The 24,088-nt window shown below is 29.9% G+C and overlaps 2 protein-coding genes across 2 annotated transcripts; both read left to right on the top strand.

Annotated features, from left to right (window-relative positions):
- Nucleotides 1-1,630: 1,630 nt before the first annotated feature.
- Nucleotides 1,631-5,366, top strand: LOC137931012 (endocuticle structural glycoprotein SgAbd-8-like). The gene is made up of 4 exons (XM_068774402.1): nucleotides 1,631-1,686; nucleotides 3,568-3,827; nucleotides 4,336-4,588; nucleotides 4,920-5,366. Exons 1-4 carry the CDS (start codon nucleotides 1,675-1,677, stop codon nucleotides 5,016-5,018), a joined length of 624 nt encoding a protein of 207 aa, XP_068630503.1. The 5' UTR covers nucleotides 1,631-1,674; the 3' UTR covers nucleotides 5,019-5,366.
- Nucleotides 5,367-12,988: 7,622 nt separating this feature from the next.
- Nucleotides 12,989-23,548, top strand: LOC137931326 (endocuticle structural glycoprotein ABD-4-like). The gene is made up of 4 exons (XM_068774792.1): nucleotides 12,989-13,036; nucleotides 17,754-17,878; nucleotides 19,564-19,735; nucleotides 23,089-23,548. Exons 1-4 carry the CDS (start codon nucleotides 13,034-13,036, stop codon nucleotides 23,203-23,205), a joined length of 417 nt encoding a protein of 138 aa, XP_068630893.1. The 5' UTR covers nucleotides 12,989-13,033; the 3' UTR covers nucleotides 23,206-23,548.
- The last annotated feature ends 540 nt before the right edge of the window (nucleotides 23,549-24,088 follow it).

The raw sequence follows: 24,088 nt of genomic DNA, 5'->3' as shown, positions 1-24,088 counted from the left end.
ACATATATACATAACTTGCTTAAAACTTGATAAAAAATATCTAAATAATTTTTAAATCTAAATATAAAGACGAGACATAAGAAAATTAAACATGTAAAAACGTTTTAATGTTTATTAAATGACAATAAATTAACCTAAATTTAATAAGTAGGCAAGAAACTTGAACCTCCTGTTCTTTTGACATTTAAATTATTTAAAATAGACGTTAGTCGTGCGCTATGTTGAAACAGAAAACTTAAGACAATTTTATTGTTTTTTTAAACAGTATATAAGGATACATACATAATGTACAACGTATTATTAAAGCAAAAAAGAAATTTTTACAATGGGTCAGCGCCAAGTGTATGACACAATTAACATGTAAGGCATGAACTAGTGTCGGTAGCATGGGTGGAGATGATTTACGTAACCTCTTCTTGGCAACAGCGATAAACAATTGAAAGTAATGGCTAAATTTACTAAAATTGCCAACTTCAATCAATGTATTCAATAAATTTATGTGAATAAGACGACAACACAACAATGTGGGTTACATGATGCATTTACACAAAATTTATGTCAAGGTCATTGGAAATTCTTTACTACTCCGCTTACTATTGGCGGGTTTAAATGTCTATTAAATATCACTAATATTTTCATCTTCAATAATATTCCATAAAAATACCCGTAACGATGTCTGACGAACCCCTAAAATTTAAATTTCCCTGTCGAAATTATGAAAAACTCACTTCTCCCAAATATATCAATAAATAATTTTGCGAAAATTATTTTTGATGCAAACATAATTAAATATATTTTAAATCCTATTTTAGTAGTAATTATTTCAGTAATTTAAGGCCTTTTGCTCTTTATAGTCGTTAATCAGTTTATTTTACAGCATTGTTAATTTTCCTATCCAATTGGTTATCCAGCTGCTATTTTCTATCAATTTTAAAACACATCATGTTTTATAATTCACGCTAATATAGGCTAAGATGGACTTCGGTTTAGTGATAAGATGTAACACGTATAAGAGCACCCCTTTGAAATAAATTATTGCACAAGCTGCAGTGATAAGTTATACTAACATGTTGCTTTAGTGTTAAGCAGAACAACGCCCATTTCTTATGTAATTTAACTTTACAACATTCACAGAATCTTGTTATGGAATAAATGATTCTATGACAGGTAACAAATATTTCAATAATAAAAATGAATATAAAACGTTTACGGAATATCTCCCTTTTATTCATTTTTACAGTTACTCAACCGGGTAGACGTAAAACAATCATAAAATCAGAATGTTGACATATTAATGGAGTTGGAATTCAAAGTGCAGCGCCGAAGATGTCGTAGATTACGACCTCCGCAAAAGTCACAACCTTGCGTAAACAGTAAGTATTAAGATTTGAATTAGATATTGCTAATAAAGGGTATGTAAGGGTATTCCAAGCGATTTCGTATTAGGTTTTAATTTTACTTGTTAGTATTATCATGAGAAAAAAATCGTCATCTCTTGCTTCTTAACCAGTACATAGTGTCTTCGAATCGTGTATGAAAGTGTGATGGCTCATAGCAGAGAGCGAGTAAGTGGCAGGGGTGAAGTATATAAGTGAGCGTATAACTACCACTGTGACACAGTTCCGAGGAGGCTTGACGTGCTTCACCGCTGCACGTGTTATCAAAAATATAACAATGAAAGTACTGGTAAGTTCAGTCTTTTTTGTATCGAAATTTAATCAATTAATAATTAGTTCAATGGCAAATCAAAATGTTTTTAATAACATTGAAATCATTCTTTCATAGTGTTAGGGAAATAATATTAAGAGAAGTTGTAATCAAGATCTATTTGATTGGCTAAAGACGAAACCTTGCTTTAATGTATGTGGATTTCCGCAATCATCTCTTGCGAGATTCTAACCCGAATGGGCTCGGCTGTTGAACTTTGACATAATGTTGGAAGCGGTGCATAATGTTCGCTGCCTTTTTTTATACAATATATATTAACTTTATTTTCAGCTTATTTATTCAACGCTTACTTTAATTTTTTGTTGTACATACAGACTAGAAAAAATTAATAGCTTTGAAAATCTGTACTAAGAGGACTCCTTAGTTTGAAATAAAAGACTTCACTTGTAAATAAAATTACTAAAAAAAACTGTCTCTGTTTTTAAGGACATTGACGAGTTACATTGTAAGTGTTACAACTGAATAGTCTAGACGTCTACACAAGTCTATTACCTACTTTTTGAAACGTACTGTTATTCAAACGGTCTTATTTATCGTGTCGGCAAATTGCATAACCATACTTACTAGGTCATGTTGTATTCGGCCTCAGATGTTTTGTAGGCGATCTCAGATGCTTGGTAGGCGCAAAAGCTCTAGCTTTTTCTAGCTTAACTTTAAAGTTTAATTTCCAACAGTAGATTATTTCAATCAGCTAATATTTTACTTTTTATGTTGTTACAAAATTATTTAGAGGTCTTAATATATACAGAAGTTTTTTTTTTAATTTTCACGTGAACACTTAAGACTTATAAATTAATGAAACTAGAGTAATTATTGCATTGATAGTATATTACGAGTTAAATTTTAGTGGTGACTAATCACGTGTAGTATTTTTCTCTATTCAGTTAGGTTAGTTTAGGATCTTTCTATGTATTTTAATTGCCGTCGACTATTTGTTTATCGTTTACCCTTGGAGAATAAAATTCTGTGATTTTAGCAATACTCAATAAAATAAATAACAAATGTAAGAGATCTTTAGTTTAAACTCTCTTAAATCAGAACATTGTTATATGTTATTATTATTATAAACGTTGTAAAATAATTTAGAAGGTTATTATAATTCATGCAATTCGATAGGTTAATAGACGGTTAAACGTTTCGGATGAAAGCTTTTAATTGAAGCGTTACCATTGATGTTTAATCACTAGCGTACATAACGTAACAAGATTACGATCGTGGCTAAGGAAACGGAACAGTAACTCATTACACACGTGCGAAGCGTAATCATTGATAAAAAATATAAGTTACGAGTTAACCAGTGCTTATTGTTCTATTTTAAAATAATTTAATGTACCAATCATCCATGCCGAAGGTTGGAGCATAAAAGTCAAAGGTGCATTTAGAAAGACATAACTATTGTTACGTAAAAGTAAACTATTATTTGACTTAAAGATTTCAATGCTAACAAAGCATAGACGAGGCTTCATTGAAAACATTGCACTCGGAGACATGCCGATACATGTTGTACTGAAGTCCACTTTCGCCCAAGCTGCGTGTCGAATGTAGCAATTACGTAATTATGGAGCCCATTGTATCCACTCCACCTTATCTTACGACATTATGAATATAATGAAGTTCTTTTTGACGTCATCATTACTAAACATTATATCATACATGCCATTAGTCAATAAGTGCAACGCCTATAACTTTGAACATCACTGATAAGTTAAAAGTATTACTATTTGTTCATTACGATTATTATTTGTGTCCTTTACAATATTAAAGTTATATATGTAATAAATGGTTTATGTATACAATTTACTATATTATGTGTACTTAATACTAAAATTTAAATTACAGGTAGCTTTATCGGCAGTGCTCGCACTAACGACGGCTCTTCCTCAAAGAAGAGTGTCGTTGAATGCAGAGGTACAACAACAAGACCAGGTGGCAGCTGAACAGAACTACAATTATCAACCTGACTATAGATCACAAGAGTATAATAGACCAGCCAAGCCCATTGAAGATTTCCGTCCCAAAGTGCAATTGGAAATAAGCACTGTCATCCCCATCATTCGTTTTGATAAGGAACAAGGAACTGATGGCAGCTACAAGACTTCGTAAGTGTGGTTTTTATTGAATTTTCCGAACTGGGCCCTACCTATAAAATTACAAGTGGACATTAGTAAAAAATAAAATTGAATATTTTGGTATGCCTTCCTACAAGTCAAATGAACCCACTATTAGAAAAAATTAATATTTGGAAATATTAAAAAATATTACATAATTATATCTTAAACAGTATTTGTGAAAACTTAAATTAATTTAATTTATTCATTTATTTTTCAATTTTTTTCTTTTAAGTAAAATATACCGATCTCACAACACTTCAATATTTGTTTAGATACATTGTTTTTTAATTTCTTTTTTTTATTAATAAACAAATAATAATTATTTGATTCCTAATATGTTTAGTGCTTATAAATTGCCTGATCCAGTTTTAATAATTATTCTGTTTATCTAGTTGAGAAAATGCGAACATAATTTACATTTTTTTGAATGGTTAATGGTATAAACGATGTTTTAGATTATAATGTCAAAATTTAATTTAATAATAATAATTTATAGATATGAAACTGGCAACAACATCCAGGCCGAAGAAGAGGGATACCTGAAGTCAATCGGAGAGAACCAGGACGCTTTAGTGCAACACGGCTCTTACTCCTACACCGCTCCCGATGGTCAAATCATCACCGTCGAATACACTGCCGATGAGTTCGGTTTCAGAGTCAAGGGTGACCACATTCCCACCCCACCGCCTGTATCACCTGAAATCCAAAAGGGCCTTGATCTCATCTACGCCGGAATTAAGGCCAACCAGGTATGACGTACGCTGCTTTTACTGTAAAACACATAAAGGTTTCTTTTTAAAGTTTTAATGAAATAATTATCCTAATAATGGATTTTAAAAACAGTTATAATAAATGGTGTTTACGTTTTCTGTTAAAACTCTTAGACCAGTAGGTACTCAGAAGAATAACCAACATTACTTGTTGTTCAAAAGTATTACTTTAAATCATAAAGTACGCTAAACTAGAACATATAAATCAACGTTTCGTTTGTAAAAATACCGATTAAATTTCGATTAAATTAAATAGTGAAAGAAGAATAATGTTAAATGGATAAATAACAACCATGCATCTTTTATTCAGGAACGCGCTGCCTTGGAGGCTAAGAACAACCCAGAAGCTGCGAAGCTACAAGAGGAGAAAGCCGCTCTAGATTACAAAGGCTTCTATTACCAACAATAGATAAAATAAGTGTGAATATCATACTTAGTTAAAAGACTTTAAACTGTACTTTGAAATCGTGTTTAAAAAAGGTATCTACCAAATACAATAGTTACATCATACTAAATTCTTAATATCTGAACGAAATCTGATGAAAAAAATTGCTTCGAAGAACATATTTCAAGACCAGACATATGCATTTCAAGTGCATAGAAATTTTATTGATATAAAAGTCGACGTAAGTTTCGGGCGATATTATATACAGTAATTGATTACTCTAAGATGATGCAGACTATGGAAGTGTTCATTTGTTTTTAAAGAATTTTGTACATATAATTTTAACTTTAAGATATTACACATAAAACATTTTACAATAAAACGTTAAACATATTTTAATTATTGTTTTAATCGCATGATAATTGTTTTTAAATATGTATAACACAAAATATACATCATAAAGTTCTAGCATGTATATGATACTTCGAATAGAAATAAAATCCCAAAGAAGTGGATTAATTAATTATAATTTCGATTCGCTTAACTATGCTATATTGCTATGAAATTGAAAACTTATCCTGAACTATGAATGAAAAACCTTTCAGAATTGAAATAATTTATTCAATCCATCGTTTTATCATAACTTTTGAAGAGTAGATTAGATTTATCATATAAAAAAAGCAACAATTTAAGGTAATACATGTATGCACATAGTACGTGATATTTGTAACATGAAAAATCGTTGTCTCAATATTTTGTAGAAAGTCCCGACTTTACAAGATTCCAATGAAATCTCTTATTGAAAAATCTAGATTATTCGAATCAATCTAAATATTTTTTTTTTAATTTTTAGTGTATAACTCAAATCATATATTCATTAGATTCGGAAAACGTATCTCAAGAATATTTTTATCCATTCGTGTCATTTTATGAATGATCACATTGCAACCCGTGGCGATACAAATAAACGCAAAAATTTGCATTGATTTCCTTCCATGTTTTAAATGTTACGAAGAACCATGAGGTATTTCAAGGTTAAGTGAACGCTTTTAGCGAAGGGGCGAAACTGGTATGCATCCTAATGATGAGTCTTGTGTGTATTATGGTGGATTTACGATTATTGATTTAATTAAAATGTAGAGCTTTAGTTTTACATATTTCTTATATACAAGTTGATTGGTTATACACGTCAAGCCTTTGGGATGAATTTAAAGATCAATTGCTGTTAAATAATAGTAAATAAAAATCAATGGTTTCAAAATTAATAAATAATGTAATGGAAATTTAGCAAAAAAAGGTATTCAAAATAGGCTTTCTACATAATACAATTATTTTTTATTTGCAATCTGTCCCTGCAGACTTTGTAACACAAGAAGCTATTAGCCAATCGCTTTCCTGTAGAAAATATAAACTAGTGTAACGTATTTCAGAGTCATCTCTTTATACAGGTTGATTGTATACAGAACCCTATATAATATCGTCGACTCGTAATTCTTTTTACACTTGAAACTGTTAAAGCAACACCTTTATTTTTGTTTTTAAAATCAGTAATTAGTTTAAACTTTAAAAATGAGCAGTCTGGATCTACAACTTTTTTAGCTTATTTAATAATATTAGTACATGCAAAAAATATGTTAATATATATTTAAAATATTTTTTGCATGTATTTTTTATACCACTATGCGGTAAGCTCTTTCAATGTGTGAATCTTCGTCGTAATCGAGGTCACGGGAAGTCCCTGAAGGGGGGCAGCGCAAGACCGGCCATTATAGCGATATTTGAAGGTTTATAAGATTAACCATAAACACGTAGAATAAACACTTACTGCACTAGAAATAATTGTACTAAAATAATGTTTATGCGTGTAAAGAAACATATTAATACATTATATATTGTGAATAAATGATCCGGTCACGCATGTATATATGTATCCTTGTTACGTCGTATATTAAAGTTATATTAGAAAAACGGAAATTAAATAAGAAAGTATCTATTTTTTATATAACATTTCACGTAAAACCATTACAATATGTGGCTGTATTAATAAATTTCTCTTAAAAAAACTTTAGTCTCAAAAGAACTTCATCGTTTAAGCTGTACGGTGTATACTTCTCGATGGATTATTGGCTCATAGATTTTTATTAAGACAGGTTAAAAGCGGCCTGTATCCAGTACTTAGTGATAAGGAACCTATCAAAAAGGCTTTCCCTTACCTATAACTACTACCTGTGCCCATTTCTTTTCGCATGTTATAGAAGAGCTCTGATTTTTAAAAAACTCGTAGTGTTTTAGGTTGTAGTCTTGTTTATGTTTTCTATGAGTAGATTATGTGTTTATGGTAAAGCTACGACGTAATGTAAGTTAAGGTACTAACAATTTTTAATAACATAACTATCAGGTTCAATACATTGATAATATGTATTACACAAGTAAAATTATTCAATCTTAAATATACAAAAAAATAGTACAATCTTCGTATATTTAAGTGCGACCAATTAACTGTATAACATACATGTTTAAAATTCATGTAATACATCCATGTACTGGTAACAAATTAAACAGATTATATAGAAAAATTCTATATTGTTTATACTATTACATACTACAATTATTAGATGAGTAATGATCAATTATTTCCTTTTCATATTTCGTCCAAAAATCATCCATTTATTGCTATCTTGTTAAGCTATCAAACGTTATATGCTGGTTGTTTCAAAGGATCTCAACTTGGATAATACAAGCACATAGTACTTAGATCAAGAGAATCATAATGGCTACCACTTTATTTTGGAGGAAGGAAAAAAATACGCTACGTGGAATTGCAAGATGTATTTCATTGGCTCATGAAATATACACTACAACACCACCGTAAATACTTCGACACTTGTGTTAGAAAACTTTTGTGTATATATCTTTTAGTTTTGTCATACTTATATGTTATGACTAATAATGTTAAAATACATCTAAGTAGAGAATGTTAAGCTTTTAAATGAGTAGCGGCTTTTATTACTTCGTTAACATTTAAATTTAAAAATCAAGTAAGCATTTACATTTACGTAATTTTTTTTTAATAATATATAAGAATATTTTTTATAAAATTTACATGTCCAGGACTCGATGTGTAAATTTTCTCACGTGTTGAAATAAACTAACCGGTTATACACACGTTACAACATTTAATTTATTAGACTTATTGGTGATGCGATGGAACTTTGACCTTAGATTGTACAACTTTTATTCATTGAATCAGGTTGTCCGTGATTCTGGTATGTGCAGGCATCAGAATATGTATAAATGTTTTTGCAACTCGCTCCCGCTTAACGTCCGGGATATAATTTATTCTAGGTTTTATTTACGTTTAATGTTACCTTAAAAAGATTAGTAATTATATATTGGGAAAAAACTGAAGTTACAAGAGAGTTTCATATAATAATTAAAACTTTACACTATTATAATATTTACATATTTATTTAAAATTATTTATACTGTTTCAAGAAACTTTTATAAAGTTTTTGAATTTTTAATCAAACACATTTAAATTGAAGCAACTAGGCTTACAGTGTTAAAATTGATGTTTTAATAAAAACATATTTCGTTAGTATTTTATAATAAACATTATTATAACATTTACATACTTGCACTATGCTTTTACTTTCGTTTAAATAAATACCATGAAAGTAGTTTTAAAACATTGCATTAGCTCCAGTCAAATGCCACGAGCAAAACTTGAATCGGTGGTCATCAGATGTTGCGATGCACCTAATGTATTTCATAATTAGACCTCTGATCTCTATTTCTATAAAATGTATGAGTGACAGACGGTTTTCTGCAATAGAATATTTGCCTGCCGGGTATCAAACAAATATGTTATTCATTGGATTTCACCAACAAAAAATCTATTCTTATTATTCTCCGTTACTGTATTATAGGATAGAAACTTTAAATTGTTTTCACATATTCTTCCTAAAAGAGAGTTTTTACATGATTGTAATACACATTCATAAGTAAATACTCCATAAGATAAATACTTTTAGTAACAGTAATAGGTTTGCGTAGACGAAATTATTTAAATTCTAATTTATTTATCAAATATATTTCAATTATTTTTACACCATTAATTTATACAGGGTGATCGGTTACCATAACCATTGGCTTTAAAAGGGTGAATGATGAAGAGCAGCCAACCTATCAAAAGTTCAATGTTTTCTGAAATTATAGACAATAACGATAACAAAGTAAAAAAAAGTATTTTACAAATTAGGATACCTAATAAAATTACTTATTGTTTACTATCTGTCTCTGCAGTCTTTCTACTTCGAGAAGTTATTGGCCTATCGCAATCCAAAAGAAAAAATAAGTTAATGTAAGATTTTTTAGAGTGATCGCTTTATTCAGTTTGATTGGAAAGCGGTGTAGAGTTTTAAAGCTTTTTGTTTATAAATAAGCTATACATTCACCACCTTGAAGCTCTTACAACTATAACCTACATAAACCTGTAAGCATTAACAATGTTTAATGAGAAACATCTTCTAAATTTCATTAAAAAACATCTTGGCAAGAAAGTGAAAAGTTATGGTAATGCTTTACCGACGAACCTGCAATCGCGATAAATCTGATACGGCAGCACTAGGGTGGCGAGTTGCATGCACCTGGCGGCTTAGAGGCAGGTCGGGACAATATTTGCATATTTCTTTACACAGGAAATTTGTGGAATGCACGCCGCAGTGTTATTTGTACAAAGGTTTTGTAAACTTCGAAATTCGTGTGACGACAAAAAATTTACAATAAATGACAACGAGAGGAATTTTTTTATTTATTGATATTTCAGTGTATAACATAATTATAACAATAATAGTAATTATTGTTCAAGAAAAATGTAAAAATCCAGAATTTTAAAACTAACTTGTGGTAAAATTATGTTATCGTTCCCCAATCTTATATATTTAGTTTAATAGTTCGACATTTTCTATTAGGTGGGGGAAAATATATGTATGTAAAAACTAGTAATAACGTCTACGATAAAAAAGTTAAATATTTTTCTTATATAAAATATCTTGCTGGTCTTGAAATTAAAAAGTTTACGTTTTAAAAAAGAAAAAAGTAAAGTTTACGTGCTATTTCATTTGTTTCTGTCAAAATGGTATCTTGCGAAAATTTCGAATAAAATTACATTTTCCTAATTTTAAATAACGCAATGTAAATAAGAGTAGCACAAACTTAGATTAAGCATTTTTAATCCGGAAATTTTGATGACAAATACGCACATCGCTCTGGTCGCCTTACGAGCTCACTGAAACAAATGTAAAGAACCATTTACTCATTTATGATTTATTACTGAGGCGTAATAAAACTGAATCCTTTTTAAAGATATGGATTACTAGTGGAGTTGATCACATACGACTAGAAAGTGCGAAGAAGGTCGAGGGCAAAGATTGGTCAAGATTTATAGACTCTCAATTGAGTTCGGTTAACTCGCAAATATAAGAGATATGTGTATGATAGGACTGAAATGTTAGTTTTTATTATTCTTTTACCGCTGAGCAGAATCGTCAATTCATCAACAAAAAATTTTGACCGACAACAATTGACAAAATTACATAAGAAATTGGAGGAAAACAGTCGGATTTTTTTTATATAAAAGGCAGGTGTTCTTTCATTATGTCAACGTTATAACACACATATTTTTCGCTAATCGGCTAAAATGAAGAGAGTTTGGCTGGGAAGTGACAATGCATACGCCATATAGCCCAGTTTTTGCACCTTCACATTTCCGACTGCATCAATCTCTTCAAAATTCTCTAGGCAATATAAGGCAATCAAAAAGGGACTTCTAACATACTTGTCACCTTTTCTTATCAGAAGTCCCAATTTTTTTACAGCAAAGGCATCATTGCGCTACTTTTAAGACACTAAGAAGTCATGGAACGAAATGGCTCCTTTATACTACGGTTAAATGTAAATAAACTTTAGAAAAGTATGTTATAAATTTACATTTAGAATGTAAAGAAACCTTCTGCCATACCTGCTATAAGCATTATGCATTTTATTATATTTATATGAATTGTACATGTAGATGCATGCTACAAATATATGACCTATTTATTTGTATCGGACAATTTTATCATTTTTTGTCTGTTTTATCACATAACCTACCTTAATTATTATGTCACTGCTCGGCCTAAATGGTAAACTATAAAAAAGACTTACCGCGTTGCTTTAGTGAACGCCACCGCCATTGGTTCTTATATTTTGAATAACAAGTGTATAATTAAATGAAATAAAAATATGCAACAAATAGTTCAGAGCATGCGAGTATTTGTTAGAGATACGCATATCGGATTGCGGCGAACAAATATGTACTGTTGTTTACATATGAAGATATATTATTACTTTTTCGGTCACTGCAAAATTTACCTCAACAGAAGCGTTTTTATTTCAGTAGTACAGAGTTTACGTCGAACAAGTTTATCCGCATATTTTTGTAACCAATTGTAGATATTTATAATTATTTTCTGTAAAGGCTTTAAAAGGATTAACATAATTAGCTTCCTAATAATTTAACTAACTTAACATGGATAATGTGAATTATTCGAATACAACATACGGAACCTTTGACTGTAAATTTATTATACGAATTGCGCATGCAATTAAAATATCTAATTAAACATAGCATAATTAAATGTCAAGCGACTTTAATTTTCCATATTTCTATAAATGCGTATTTGTTGATTTTCGTGATTATTTTATGTATAATGTGGTGATAACCATCATCGCCATAGCACCCGTCAGACATCCACTACTCAGCACTGGCTTCCACCATACATTTCCAACAAGACTGATTAAAAGGAGCTTACATCTAACGTTTTTCGAACACCATAAGAAGGCGATCAGTCTACCTTGTGGCCTCTACTCTAATTAAGAGTATGCAAGACGTAATACAAAGTACCTCCCAAACGTCTAAATAGAATATTAATAAATTAATAATTATAATTAGTTGTTCTAATCATATATTTACAGTTTTTAAACTCTATATTTTTACAAGTAAGACAGTTTCAGAAGGGCGCATAATTTTAATGATTCGTGTGTTGAAATAATAATAGATCGATACGGCAAAATTGATGATATAACTAGCTGTAATTTTTTGGAAAATATTTAATATATTGTATTTAATGTATTATTATCATAAGTATTATATGTACGCTTTTGCATACTACATCTCACTATATTGATACGTTCATGTATGTTACTTATTTTCAAGATTTAGTAAGGTTCTTTCAATGTTTGATTTATTTACCTATAAATTAATTTTAATTCTTAGGAAATATTATCGATACTTTGTAAAATGAACATATTTATTAAATGTAACCATTTGCATGATATTTTATTACCAACAAACAGCCAAGGCCTATGGTGATTTATTGCGAATGCTTCCAGATAGCAGAAAATCTTCGAAATACGATTAACTTCAATGTTTCATGTTATTGTTTTTTAATCTAAATTATTGACGTTTGGACAATTTATAACATGCCTGTTTAAATGTGGAGGGTAAGGAGTATGCTGAAATTTCTAAATGGAAATTAATACTACTAAGCAAATATACCAAATACAATTTTGTACCATAAAAGTTTATTTTATGAAACATAAAAATATATGGTCTTTAATCAAATGCAATAATGGTTTTATAGGTTTTATTAAATAATAAATTGTAAAACGCTTAACTAACAATGATGATTGCTCAAAAGTATGCAAGGTAAACTTAATAATACAATCGAATAAATTGATTTAATTGAACTTCCACGTCCATCATAACACATAATTTTATTTCCATTAGTTTTTTTAATTGCATGTGTATAGTGTACGTATTGGGCACTGCATGTGTGTGAGTTATGAGTCGTCTGGATGCGGTGCGATGGGCTGCACGAAGTTCATAGGTAAAGAAGACGGTATATAAGCCTCTTACAGTGTCACTTAGCACACATCCGAGTTGCATTTGATTGTATCTGGACCCTTTGTGCCTTCGCCCTCTGCATTCTGCAATCATGGTGAGAATACATTTTATCGTTTAAAATTATACATTGAAACATATACGTACCTACTAATCTTTGTGTGTGTATAATTTATGGTAGCTAAACTATTACATGTATTAATTTCTTTCGAAACAAAATCACCGGAGACTATTTTTTTGTTGGTATCATTAAATCGGCCGTCTTTAAAATGTGCAACAAAAGTTGGGGTTAACATTTTTTTTTAATTACGTTAGTAATTATTTTTCATTTGCTGCGAATTATTCCGAATGTTTGCCTGGTACTTTCCACCAAATTCTAATTTTTTACTACCTGACTGATAAAAGAAATTGTATTTCAGAGGTATCACTTTATTTATAAATTTGCAACATTACAACAACGATAAGCAACGATCAAGCACAGTAATAAATTTAGTAGTTAGATTCCTAGACTGAGATTATATCGTCATTGTAATACTATATATCGTCAAATATTTGACAGCCCATAGGACTGTTGTTTGTACTGGCTAAGAAAAGTGTAGTTTTATTTCCGTAACTTTTCTATTTTTTTCACTACGAGAATCTTCTATGTTCTTTCTTTATTTATTAAAGGTGTGTTCCAGTTATAATATAATAGTTTAGCTTTTACCTTACATTTCAGTACCTATTTTTGTCTTTTGACAGATTGAACATTTTTCTACGTAATTTGTACGCAGTATTTTGTTAAGTATTTTAAATATTTTTTTTAAAAATATGTTCAAAAGTAAGTCTCTTGCAAATAAATAAAAATATATTACAAAAATCTGTAAAAAACAGCATCTGAAAGCTACTCCTTGTATTACAAATAGACAATGAAACAAACGCGTGTTTGTCGAATAAGAAATACTTATATTATATCCACATCGAACGGAGAAAGACTTAATAAGTATTTTCTATAATAAATTCCTTATTATATAAACTACATAATATAATATAACGGTAATATATAGGTTGTCCCATAAATCAACCTAAAACCAAATCTAAATTGTTTGTAATTGCGTCTCCTGTTTCTTCGTTCAGCCTGCTGCTACTGGTGCGGTATAAAATAGGATTTTATTTTAGAATTTCCAGCACAATACCTTCGTTATGATCAGCATGTAACGTTGTTCGATGACAGATTAAAAAACTTATGAAAGATTTATTAACATCTAAGCTTATTATTGTAAATACTTTATTTATCTTCTTCGCTCAATACATGAAAAATATAATTTTCAGAAATCATTATGTCAAGTTATTTATATTGTATTAAGAATATTAGTACAATACAAAGCAATATTTGTAATTCACACAAATCTTATTTGCCCAGCATTTCGACGACTGATTGTTCAAAATCACGTAAATAATAAGAATAATTAGGACGTGACTTCAATTCCATGCTTTTTCTAGAATCAATACTAGGGCATATACCAAACTAAATATTTCTAGTCAAGAATTGTATTAAGATGGATAGGATGTGCCGATACAAATGATCCTTATTATTTACAAAATTTAATAAAGGTTATTTACGATTTTAATGCATTAATTATTGTAGTTAATAGTGGAAAAATAACAATTTCAGTTATGTTAAAAACAAAGTGAACTCTATATCACTACATAATCTTTTATTGGAATCTTTACAGGATTCGCAAATATGCATATGTTGTAGTATGTGTATGTGTAAATCGCCAACGCTAGTAAAATTTCTGTGTTGGTAAGATGTAACATCTTATATCACACAGTGATAAGCGATAAAGTGACGAAGTACAGAACAAAGTACAAGCCCTCGCAGTGCTTTTTTAAGCATATATCTGATAATTAATCATAAGGTCACGTCTTGCCAAACAAAATAATTTCTTATAAAACGTTTATGTGTTGTAATATAAATACCAAAAAGTAAAGAGCCTAAAATGTAGATACTAAAGCATCCGTGAAAGTAAAATTAATAAGTAAAACCAAATCGCAAAATCTGTTTTATTACAAGGAGTCGTCAAGATGTTATCATATCACGACAACCTTTTCCTTCCTTATATTTGGAGTAGTGCATGACGCGTTTTTATATACCTGACGTAGCTCATCTATTTGTGAGGATTTAAGGCTATATCGTTATGTAAAATATAGTGTTGAGTGTACAGTGTGGCTGAGAATTGTAACCACTACCGATTTTTTTTTAATATTAAAAATATCACAAAGTTGGATGCAAATCCTTAAATTACCTGAAAGTTTTAAAAATATGAGAATTACTTAAATCAGTGTTCATATATTACAGTCAGTACATTTATGTTAAAACTACTAAATTATATCATTAGAGAATGAAAGATAAGCTCGGACAAAAACAGATATACATCGGTTGCATTAGTAAATGATGTATTGGTTGAACAATGTTGCATTATTAAATGGATTAGAAAAAAATCAAGTCAGTTTGCAATAGTGAGCTGTGGTAGCCCAGCGGCAAAGGAGAGAGACTTAAAACGTAAGTCGCAGTTTTGATTGCAGGGATACAATCTTATATAATTCACACTATAAGCATTAATTACACAAGATTGCCGCTGTTCATAAGCGGCATTAAACAGCGGTTCACAAGCAAGTTTCTATAGGATGATCAGCAACGTTTTCTGCGTACCCCAATACCCACACTACGATCGCCAACTCACCTGCCAAGCGTGGTGATTATGGTGGCATGTCAATTATGGCGTGGTGATTTGGTTGAGGCTTAAACCTTGTAGTGGACGTCTGTGGACTGAAACGACGACGAGAACTTGTCAGTTCTACTAACTATAAAGCAAGTAGTTATAATTAGTAAGACATATAACAGTACAATACCACAAATATACACTACAAATATCAAATAATTATACATTACATTATAACGTAAATAATTCATTTCCATGTGTCCTTTAATTATTAAATATTGTTATAATATTTAGGTAATCAAATTTATAACGGATAAGTAGGTTATTTAGAACACATTTTATATAATCGTAAGATTAAGTAGTAACTTTCCTTGTTCAACTACCGATAACAGGTATTCTCATAATCAAGAGCATCGGTGGGAAGTAGCCTGTCTTCTTACGCTGCGCTTTGCGGTCCATGACCTCCACCCCGAATCTTAAATCCCTAAAGGCAATCTGATCTGCATGATAGACCTATCTACTGCTACTTTAACTTGTCAATTGGCACGACCAAGTCATTTACTTTCGTTCCTCTACGGTCTCCTCATTCCTGATTCATAACCTTCTTCAGAAATCTGAATTTGGACCTCTAATTTAAAAAAAATTGTAGCGTCAGTGAATAATATCTTCTCATTGCAAAACAGAGGCTGTGCTATAAATATCGCAAAGCAGGCTTTTTAGAAAGCAACCTATTCATTTCACTTTATGCTTAAAAAAACTTCAACTGCTTAGATTTCCATAACTAAATATTACCAATATTATTAAGCTATTCCTTAGTTTAAGTAGCAAATAAAATTAATATATGAATACTGTAGACACCCATTGTTATCTCTATTGTGTTAAATCGAAATACATTTACGTTTAAATTTTGCAAGCTCCTCAAACTGGACTAATGGCTGTGACGACGTTTTTACAAGATAGGGCGTGTTGCCAGGTCGATTTATGACCTATTGTCGTAACAAATTTAAGCACCTCTAACAAATTCGCTACGTGTAAACTTAAAATGAACATACAGTATTTCACAATATTACATAGCACACGTAACCATTTTTAACATTTGCTATTACGACTCATTACACGCGAACAAATACATTTTCCCTTTTCTTATGCTTATATTAGACTTCTTTTTTATTTTCTTGGAGAATCTAGCATTTTATATAATTTGATTGATTTAATTCACAGACTAAGATTATAAATAAAAAGATTAATAATCTTTAATGTAGAATTTTGTCAGTGATAATAAAAAAATTGCTATTTGCTTTAACACAACTTGAAACTGTGTCGTAATCAATTTATAAAATAAGTAATCTATTCATCTTTAAGTGCCTTCTCTCTAGTTGATTCTGTTCTAAAGAAATTACATAGTATCTCTACGCAAATGCATCACAATTGCCGTTTCACGACTTACACATACATTTTATTGTTAGTTAAGAAACTACACGCGACTCTCCCTTCCGCCTCATTTGTTACGCCGTGAGCAGTTCATGCATTTTGCGTTCCGGTTTCATGTTATATATAGATCAGATGGTTTCATGGATAACCATCTTAAATTTTTTTAAATAGATTTTAATAAAAAATGGAGCATACTTTTATTTATAGAAAAATAAAAAAAAGTTTTTACTCTCCTTATAGCATTTTTTATTTTTTCACATAGCTTACAAAACAGACCACTCAGGCCTTGAGGTTCTGGAGTATAAACCTTGTACCAGCAATCGCAGAGTAGGACGTCCACCGGGGAGAAAGGTTTTGGACGCCGCCCAATTCCAACTGGTCCTATTGGAAGTGTTATGTACAACAGCGAACTTGCTACAGCCAAAATGATAATCATGCTTTGACTGAAGCAACTGCTTCAAGCTGAAGAAACTGACCAAAAACAGATATTTTTAAGAAAGTTGCTGTAATACAATTATTATCATATCATACGTAAAATAAACTTAAGTCACCTCTGTTTTCAGCTTGAATAAACACTTTGATGGGTATTTGCAATTTTTATCTTCCAGGCGCTATGTACATATATTTTAATTAATTGTAAAAATAATTTATAATTAATTTTTACACAATTCTTTTCAGATATCTCTAATAGCTTTTACGTCTATTATTGCTCTTGGAGTACAGGCACAGCAGCCCAAAGACGTTATACCTATTCTACGATACGAATCAGAAGGTCCAAATGTGGACGGGTCGTATAAATGGCTGTAAGTATATATTTAATTTAATTTTAATTATTAAGTAGAGATTTAAAAAAAAATAAACATAAGTAAGAAGGATAAATAGGTAATCTACCTGTCATTTGCTTTTGGCATGTTAAATATATCTATAGAGTAGTTATAGATACTATATATTTATATATATATATATATATATATATATATATATATATATATATATATATATATATATCTAGTTATCTGAACACTTTTCTGTGTATAATTAAGAATAGTAAAATATAAGACGCCGTGGAGCAACCGCCCATGCGATTTAAAAGAGTCTTAATTCTGTAATGTTGGAGCCTATGAGCTCAGCCTCCAAAAACTACTCAGCTAGCAGTACACTGCTCCCTCAATCCAATAGTCAATAGACAATCAATGTCAAAAGCAACCATCATTCATTACCAAAAAAAAAACCTTTGAGCTCTGTATTTAATTTCACTCAGAATATTAACAAAGGAATATAATTATAAAACGTAAACTTTTTAGAAATGAATGAAATAATATAATTTTCAAAATCTAAGACATTTTTAAAAATATTTTTCTAATTGTAACAATAAAAAATACAGTAATTAGTTATAATTTTAGCGATCATCAAACTAATGAATCACAAAAAGACAAAACATGAAACAAATTATCTCATATTTTTTCTCATTTGTGTAGTTATCTCTCCCTGATATAGACATGTAAATCCCGTTACACATAAAATTATTTTAAATAAAATATATATCACAACTACTTATAACAATCATTGACCTTCAATAAGCCTTACCTAACATTTAACTTTTTACAATTACGGGATTAAAATACCTAGATGGTATAGCAGTTTACGGAAAATTACTGTTCCGTGACTAAGTTGTTTATAGATGTTGTTCCATACACATCAGTTGAGGAGGAATTTGACATTTCGCGCATTTTGTATTAGTAATATTACTGTGTAATATTTCTACGGATATAACTTCATTCTTAATCACTTCTTAATCAGCTATATTTTTTTCTAATGTACTATGATACCTTTCCTCTACGCGGGCATCGAAAATACCGGAGTTCTATCGATTTAGCTTCCTCAAAGTCCATTCTTGCGTAATTTTTTTGTGGTATGTCGTACATCTTAGTACTAAGCTAAGCCGATGATGTTCATGATGATTTTCTTCACTACTTCTTGTAAGTGTTGCTATAAAACACCTGCCGAGTCACCAGCGTCTGCTAAGAACAAGAATTTGAGACTTTTTAATAATGGAATTAATATTGACTAGTATCCCAAGAAACTACACAGTGCTAAAAATACTTTTACTGTCCCAAAAAAAAAATAGGTCGTGAGAGATCACTTTTTTCATTAATTTAAGGTCTTAATAATTAACAGCGTTTTCTTTTCAATCCAATTGTTTTTTACCTATTTCGTGAACTGCACGATGTTAGTAACAATGAACTTATATTTTCATTGTAAAGCGTCAAGGTAAACGATATTAATTATTTGATTACATTTCACAGATACGCTACATGTGTTAAAACGAAAAGTAGATTTTTTTTCTAATATTGCCTCATTTTATGTTCCCGTTTGCATAAAGTTATTGTTTTTACTTTTATATTAGTAAAAATATTTATTTTTCGATAAAACTAAATAAATAAAAATGTTAAGCAATAATTTTTTTTTAAATTGTCTCTCATTACAGTTACGAGACCGGTAATGAAATTAAAGCAGAAGAGGCCGGCTACGTTAAGAATTTTGGAAAGGGCGAAGGCGAAGAGGAGCAGGTAGCGCAAGGAAAGTTTAGCTACAAGGCTCCAGATGGCTCTGTAATAACCTTGCAATATGTTGCTGACGCCAACGGATTCCAACCGCAGGTTTATTATCGCATTATATTTTATTCATTTATATTTATTATTTTCTACGACTTCGAAAAGTGCAAATATTTGGAATGGAATTTACTAGACTACCTTCGGAACATAATGATTATAATGAAATTTAGTAATTTTTAATTTTAAAATCTGCGGTTACGAGAACAAATATGAATTATCTCATAGTTAAATAAGACCGCTTTTACGCAATTCCTCTCATGATAAAAGTTTTTGCGTTTTTTGTGCTGTAATTTCGCTAGTTAAATTTATATTTAAACAAATTATAATATTTCATAAAATAAATATTTATAACTTAATCGATAAACCTACCGGCTCCAGAATTGAATTGATAGATTTCATTTTAACGGTGATGCATAGTAGGCGCAAAGAGAGTGGCTGCCGCCTACAACACTTGTGTCAAATTATGTTAGTTTAATTAAGAAAACCATGATGCATTAAAATCCTTTATTCCAAATGATTCGACAATAATACGTAAAATAATTCCTACTTTTTGAGATATTAAATTGGAGTTAGCTCTAAAATGCCCCTTTATCACTATATACACACACATAGTTTTATAATACTTCTTTTTATATTGTGGTATTTTTACTGCGATTTTAAAATAGTATTTTGAAAAATTGATTCCTAGCAATATTTGGGTCGATGCTTTTTAATTTGAATTATTCTCAAAATTATTTTGACTTTAATTAGAAGCTTGTCTAAGCCTTTAACTATTTTCAAAAAGAAAATTTAACACAAAGAAATTTTTAAGCTTCCAGTTCCTTTGGAATTTTCGATTAAATAAATTAAATCGTGCGATTGCAAATAATTTATTATTATTGAAATTTATTAATAATAATAATTTTATATAATTATAGATTACAATTTGATAGTATTAAAGTTATACGCGAATGATATTCTTCATGAACTTAAGTTATGACTTAACCGTATTCTTAAATGGAATTACACGCCGACGATTTGCAAAATCCTTGACATCTTTGGCTGGCACTCGTAAAGTCGTATGAGCAGATGCATCACGGAATCCGGTACCGTAAAAATGTTAAAGACAAGTTCATGTACCGTCGGCAATAAAATGGTTATAAAATGTTAATTTAAAATGACTTTTTTGTTGCAATATATATAAATTAAAACACGCTTTCGTAATCATACTATCAAATAATGTAATATTGTTTATCGGTTTAGGCTTTTTTACTAACATTAACGTTAAGGTCACCTCACTCTACATCGAAATTGATCATCAACATTGACCCACTGATGATATTTATAATTTATATCTCGTTTATCATTTGAAATTGTAGACTTTTTAGACAGGCTTTGTATATTATATTATTGACAATAATAAAAAGAATGCACTAATTCATTGTCCTTAAAATTAAAACTGTTATTACAGAGCTGGTTCAAAAAATTAAGTGACCTAAAAATAATGTTGTTATGTTTTTGTGCCTGAAATTATATTTAAAAAATTTAAAAAAAACATTAAGGTTATAAAAATCTATAATTTTATTCGTAACCGTATAAGTATGAGTATATCAACGGTTGTTTTAATTGACGATTCTTTAAAAGACTACGAATTCCGTTGAAATGCAACATGGAGTTTCTCCTTTAAATATTGCTATGCTTTGTAGTCCAAAGGCGTTAGTTTTTTAAGCGTATTGTTTTTTTTCTAATAAATGAAATAATAACAGAATTGTAATTATAGCACACCCGAGTTACGGTACTGTGACTGGGACTTTCTTCTTTATTCGTTTTTTTTTAATGAAACAAAGATTTCGCCTAATTTAATAAAACAATGGTTTCTTAATAACAATCAAATACAACATTTCTGACAATGTGGCTTAAAATTTTTGCCACGAGTAATTTAGCTTAATTATAGTTTAAGCTAAATAAACAATTTAAAACGTGTTTAATTGAAAATTCGAAAATCTTTTTAATAAACTATGAAGTGCACTAAAGTTTCGTTATACTCGTATTGTCTAAAATATAACACCTATCATAAAATATAACAATTAATGTGAGTGGGAGGTACGGTTGGCTAACATGTGAGTAAATGTCGCGTTAAAATATCGAATGATCTAATCTTTTGAACTATCGTCAGTAACGGAAAAGGTTATTAACGATATGTGTTAATACAAAAAAAATTATAAGAAATAAATATTTTTTCGAATCATGTATAATGTTTGTAAATCAATTTTTTTTGTAATAATTTTGCAAAGACGATTGCTACTGCTTGACATCTTGCAGACACTTTTTTGAACATTTATAATAAGGCACCTACTTTAAAATTAAACATTACATTTTGTAAACAAAATATATATGTCGTTAATCATATTTACTTCATTGCTTATCTAAAGATTTCTTGTGTATAATTTAGATTAGTCGATGAAAATTATTATTAGAATAAATTGCACCCTTGTCAATATACCGACAATAATGAACATCTTGAAACACATGTCGTAAGTGTTAAGTAGAGATATATAGATATTAATTCATTCTAGGTGTCAGTGACCTAGAATTGAGGCAACACTGCGAAATTTCATGTTTATCGATTGTAAGAAAAATATTTAATCTTACGAATAAAAGATATTTGGATATATGTGTGAAAGTGAAAGTGAAAGATTACAAATTAACCGTATTATCTACAGGTGTTCTGTCAACGTTACGCGATGTGTCAAAGGCGGCATCAGTAAAGAATTTATCTAAATCACGCTTGCTCAGGTCTTTGTAGTATTCTAAGCACATTTGACATTTAAAATTTTATTTAATACAGTGTGTGTGTGATTCACGTAATTACGTAAGCTTTGTTCGTAGACGCGTATGTTTCGCGCGCCGCACCTTTATTCGCCCTTTCGTTTGACCTAGGCCTTACGTATTGTCTGTTTCAGCAACTTTGATGGTTTATCTTAAAACTTTTATTTAAACAAATTATCATTTTATAATAACTTTCAACAGTTATAAATATTTGTGATAGATTATCGAGATAATATTATTTTAAAATTTACATTACTGGTTTCTAATAGTGTACCAAAGTTCTGCTAAAATTTGCTAAACTTCATTATTAGTCTTATCCAACAACAAAATAGAAATAAACCCGATGTTAAAAAAGTGTATTTTGACCAAAAAAACCCTAGTTTTTTAAGACCGTTGCCAAAATAGTTCAAAATAGAATTTGACAGTATAGTAATATGTGTATTATCAAATTTTGTATTCAAAATTTGTAAACATTTCATTATTTATTTACTCTTCTTATTATGTATATATTTAATTGAAAATGCGGACTTAATGCATTAAAGTATTCTCTATTAGAAAACTATCAAATATTAATATTGTTTTCTTTCTAGGGCGATCATTTACCGACACCACCGCCCATTCCACCAGCAATTCAACGAGCATTGGACTACTTGAAATCTCTGCCCCCCAACTCTGGAGGAGATGCTCCCAAAGGACGAAGATTTTAATGAAGTTCATTAATCCAGAATGTTATATGAAGATCGTTTTACCCTAAATGTCATGGCACTACTAATTTTTATCCCTTGCATATTTTTCCGCTCTGACTACATACTTCAATAATAATATTCGAATAAGACAATATGCTACATCCACTGACTAACCTCGCTCAGATCCATATCATGAAACGCCGCCACCTTAGAATATCATAAACACCACTTGCCCATATGTCATTGTAAACGCAAGCGAAAGCCAAACAACAAAATTGTCTCTTTATAAGTGACACGTATAATTGTATTTATTTATGTCCCTGAATGGATTAGGTACTCATTCCATATATTTTTTATAATACATACTTTATTAAGATACTAAATAAAATATTTAAACAATATTTCTAGTAGTTTTCGTTATATTTCTTTTACAGTATTAAACTAACTGCGCCATCGGAATTTGTACTCCCAGAAGTTCAAGAGATCCCTAGGAGCCTGTCGCATAATAATAGAAAAAATAAATGTAACATATTTCAAATTGATAAATGTATATAATGTATAAGAGAAATATTGACAGATGCATCTGTTAAATGACAATGCACATTCGCACTATCAAATGCGCATGGTTTAAAGCTAATGATTATTATTAAATACAGATAATTAAATATACGATAATCGCGCGAAATTAATATTGCCTAAAATTATTCTTACTAATATTCTCTTTTTCATAAAAATCTCCTAAAAATATGAAATAAGTGTGTTTATGGTTATATTGTATTGTGTGCTATCAGAAAAAAATATTTTACAGTAACTTCGACTCAGTTACTTATTAAATATTATTAACAACGATGTAGATGTTTTTGTGTTTGACAAAAACGCGTAAGTTAAAAACTTCAATTAATAT

The sequence above is a fragment of the Battus philenor genome, unplaced genomic scaffold, assembly GCF_028537555.1.
Source record: "Battus philenor isolate CCGP_79_NKW_IND1 unplaced genomic scaffold, ilBatPhil1.0.hap1 SCAF_7, whole genome shotgun sequence".
Classification (NCBI taxonomy): domain Eukaryota; kingdom Metazoa; phylum Arthropoda; class Insecta; order Lepidoptera; family Papilionidae; genus Battus; species Battus philenor.
This window is presented reverse-complemented; position numbering and strand designations above follow the sequence as displayed.

Bases quoted from the DNA above. Each gene is read 5' to 3' on its own strand.
- LOC137931012 (XM_068774402.1), top strand. The intron at 3,828-4,335 runs GTAAGTGTGGTT...AATAATTTATAG, and splicing joins GATGGCAGCTACAAGACTTC to ATATGAAACTGGCAACAACA. The intron at 4,589-4,919 runs GTATGACGTACG...TCTTTTATTCAG, and splicing joins CCGGAATTAAGGCCAACCAG to GAACGCGCTGCCTTGGAGGC.
- LOC137931326 (XM_068774792.1), top strand. The intron at 17,879-19,563 runs GTAAGTATATAT...CTCTCATTACAG, and splicing joins GACGGGTCGTATAAATGGCT to TTACGAGACCGGTAATGAAA. The intron at 19,736-23,088 runs GTTTATTATCGC...TTTTCTTTCTAG, and splicing joins CCAACGGATTCCAACCGCAG to GGCGATCATTTACCGACACC.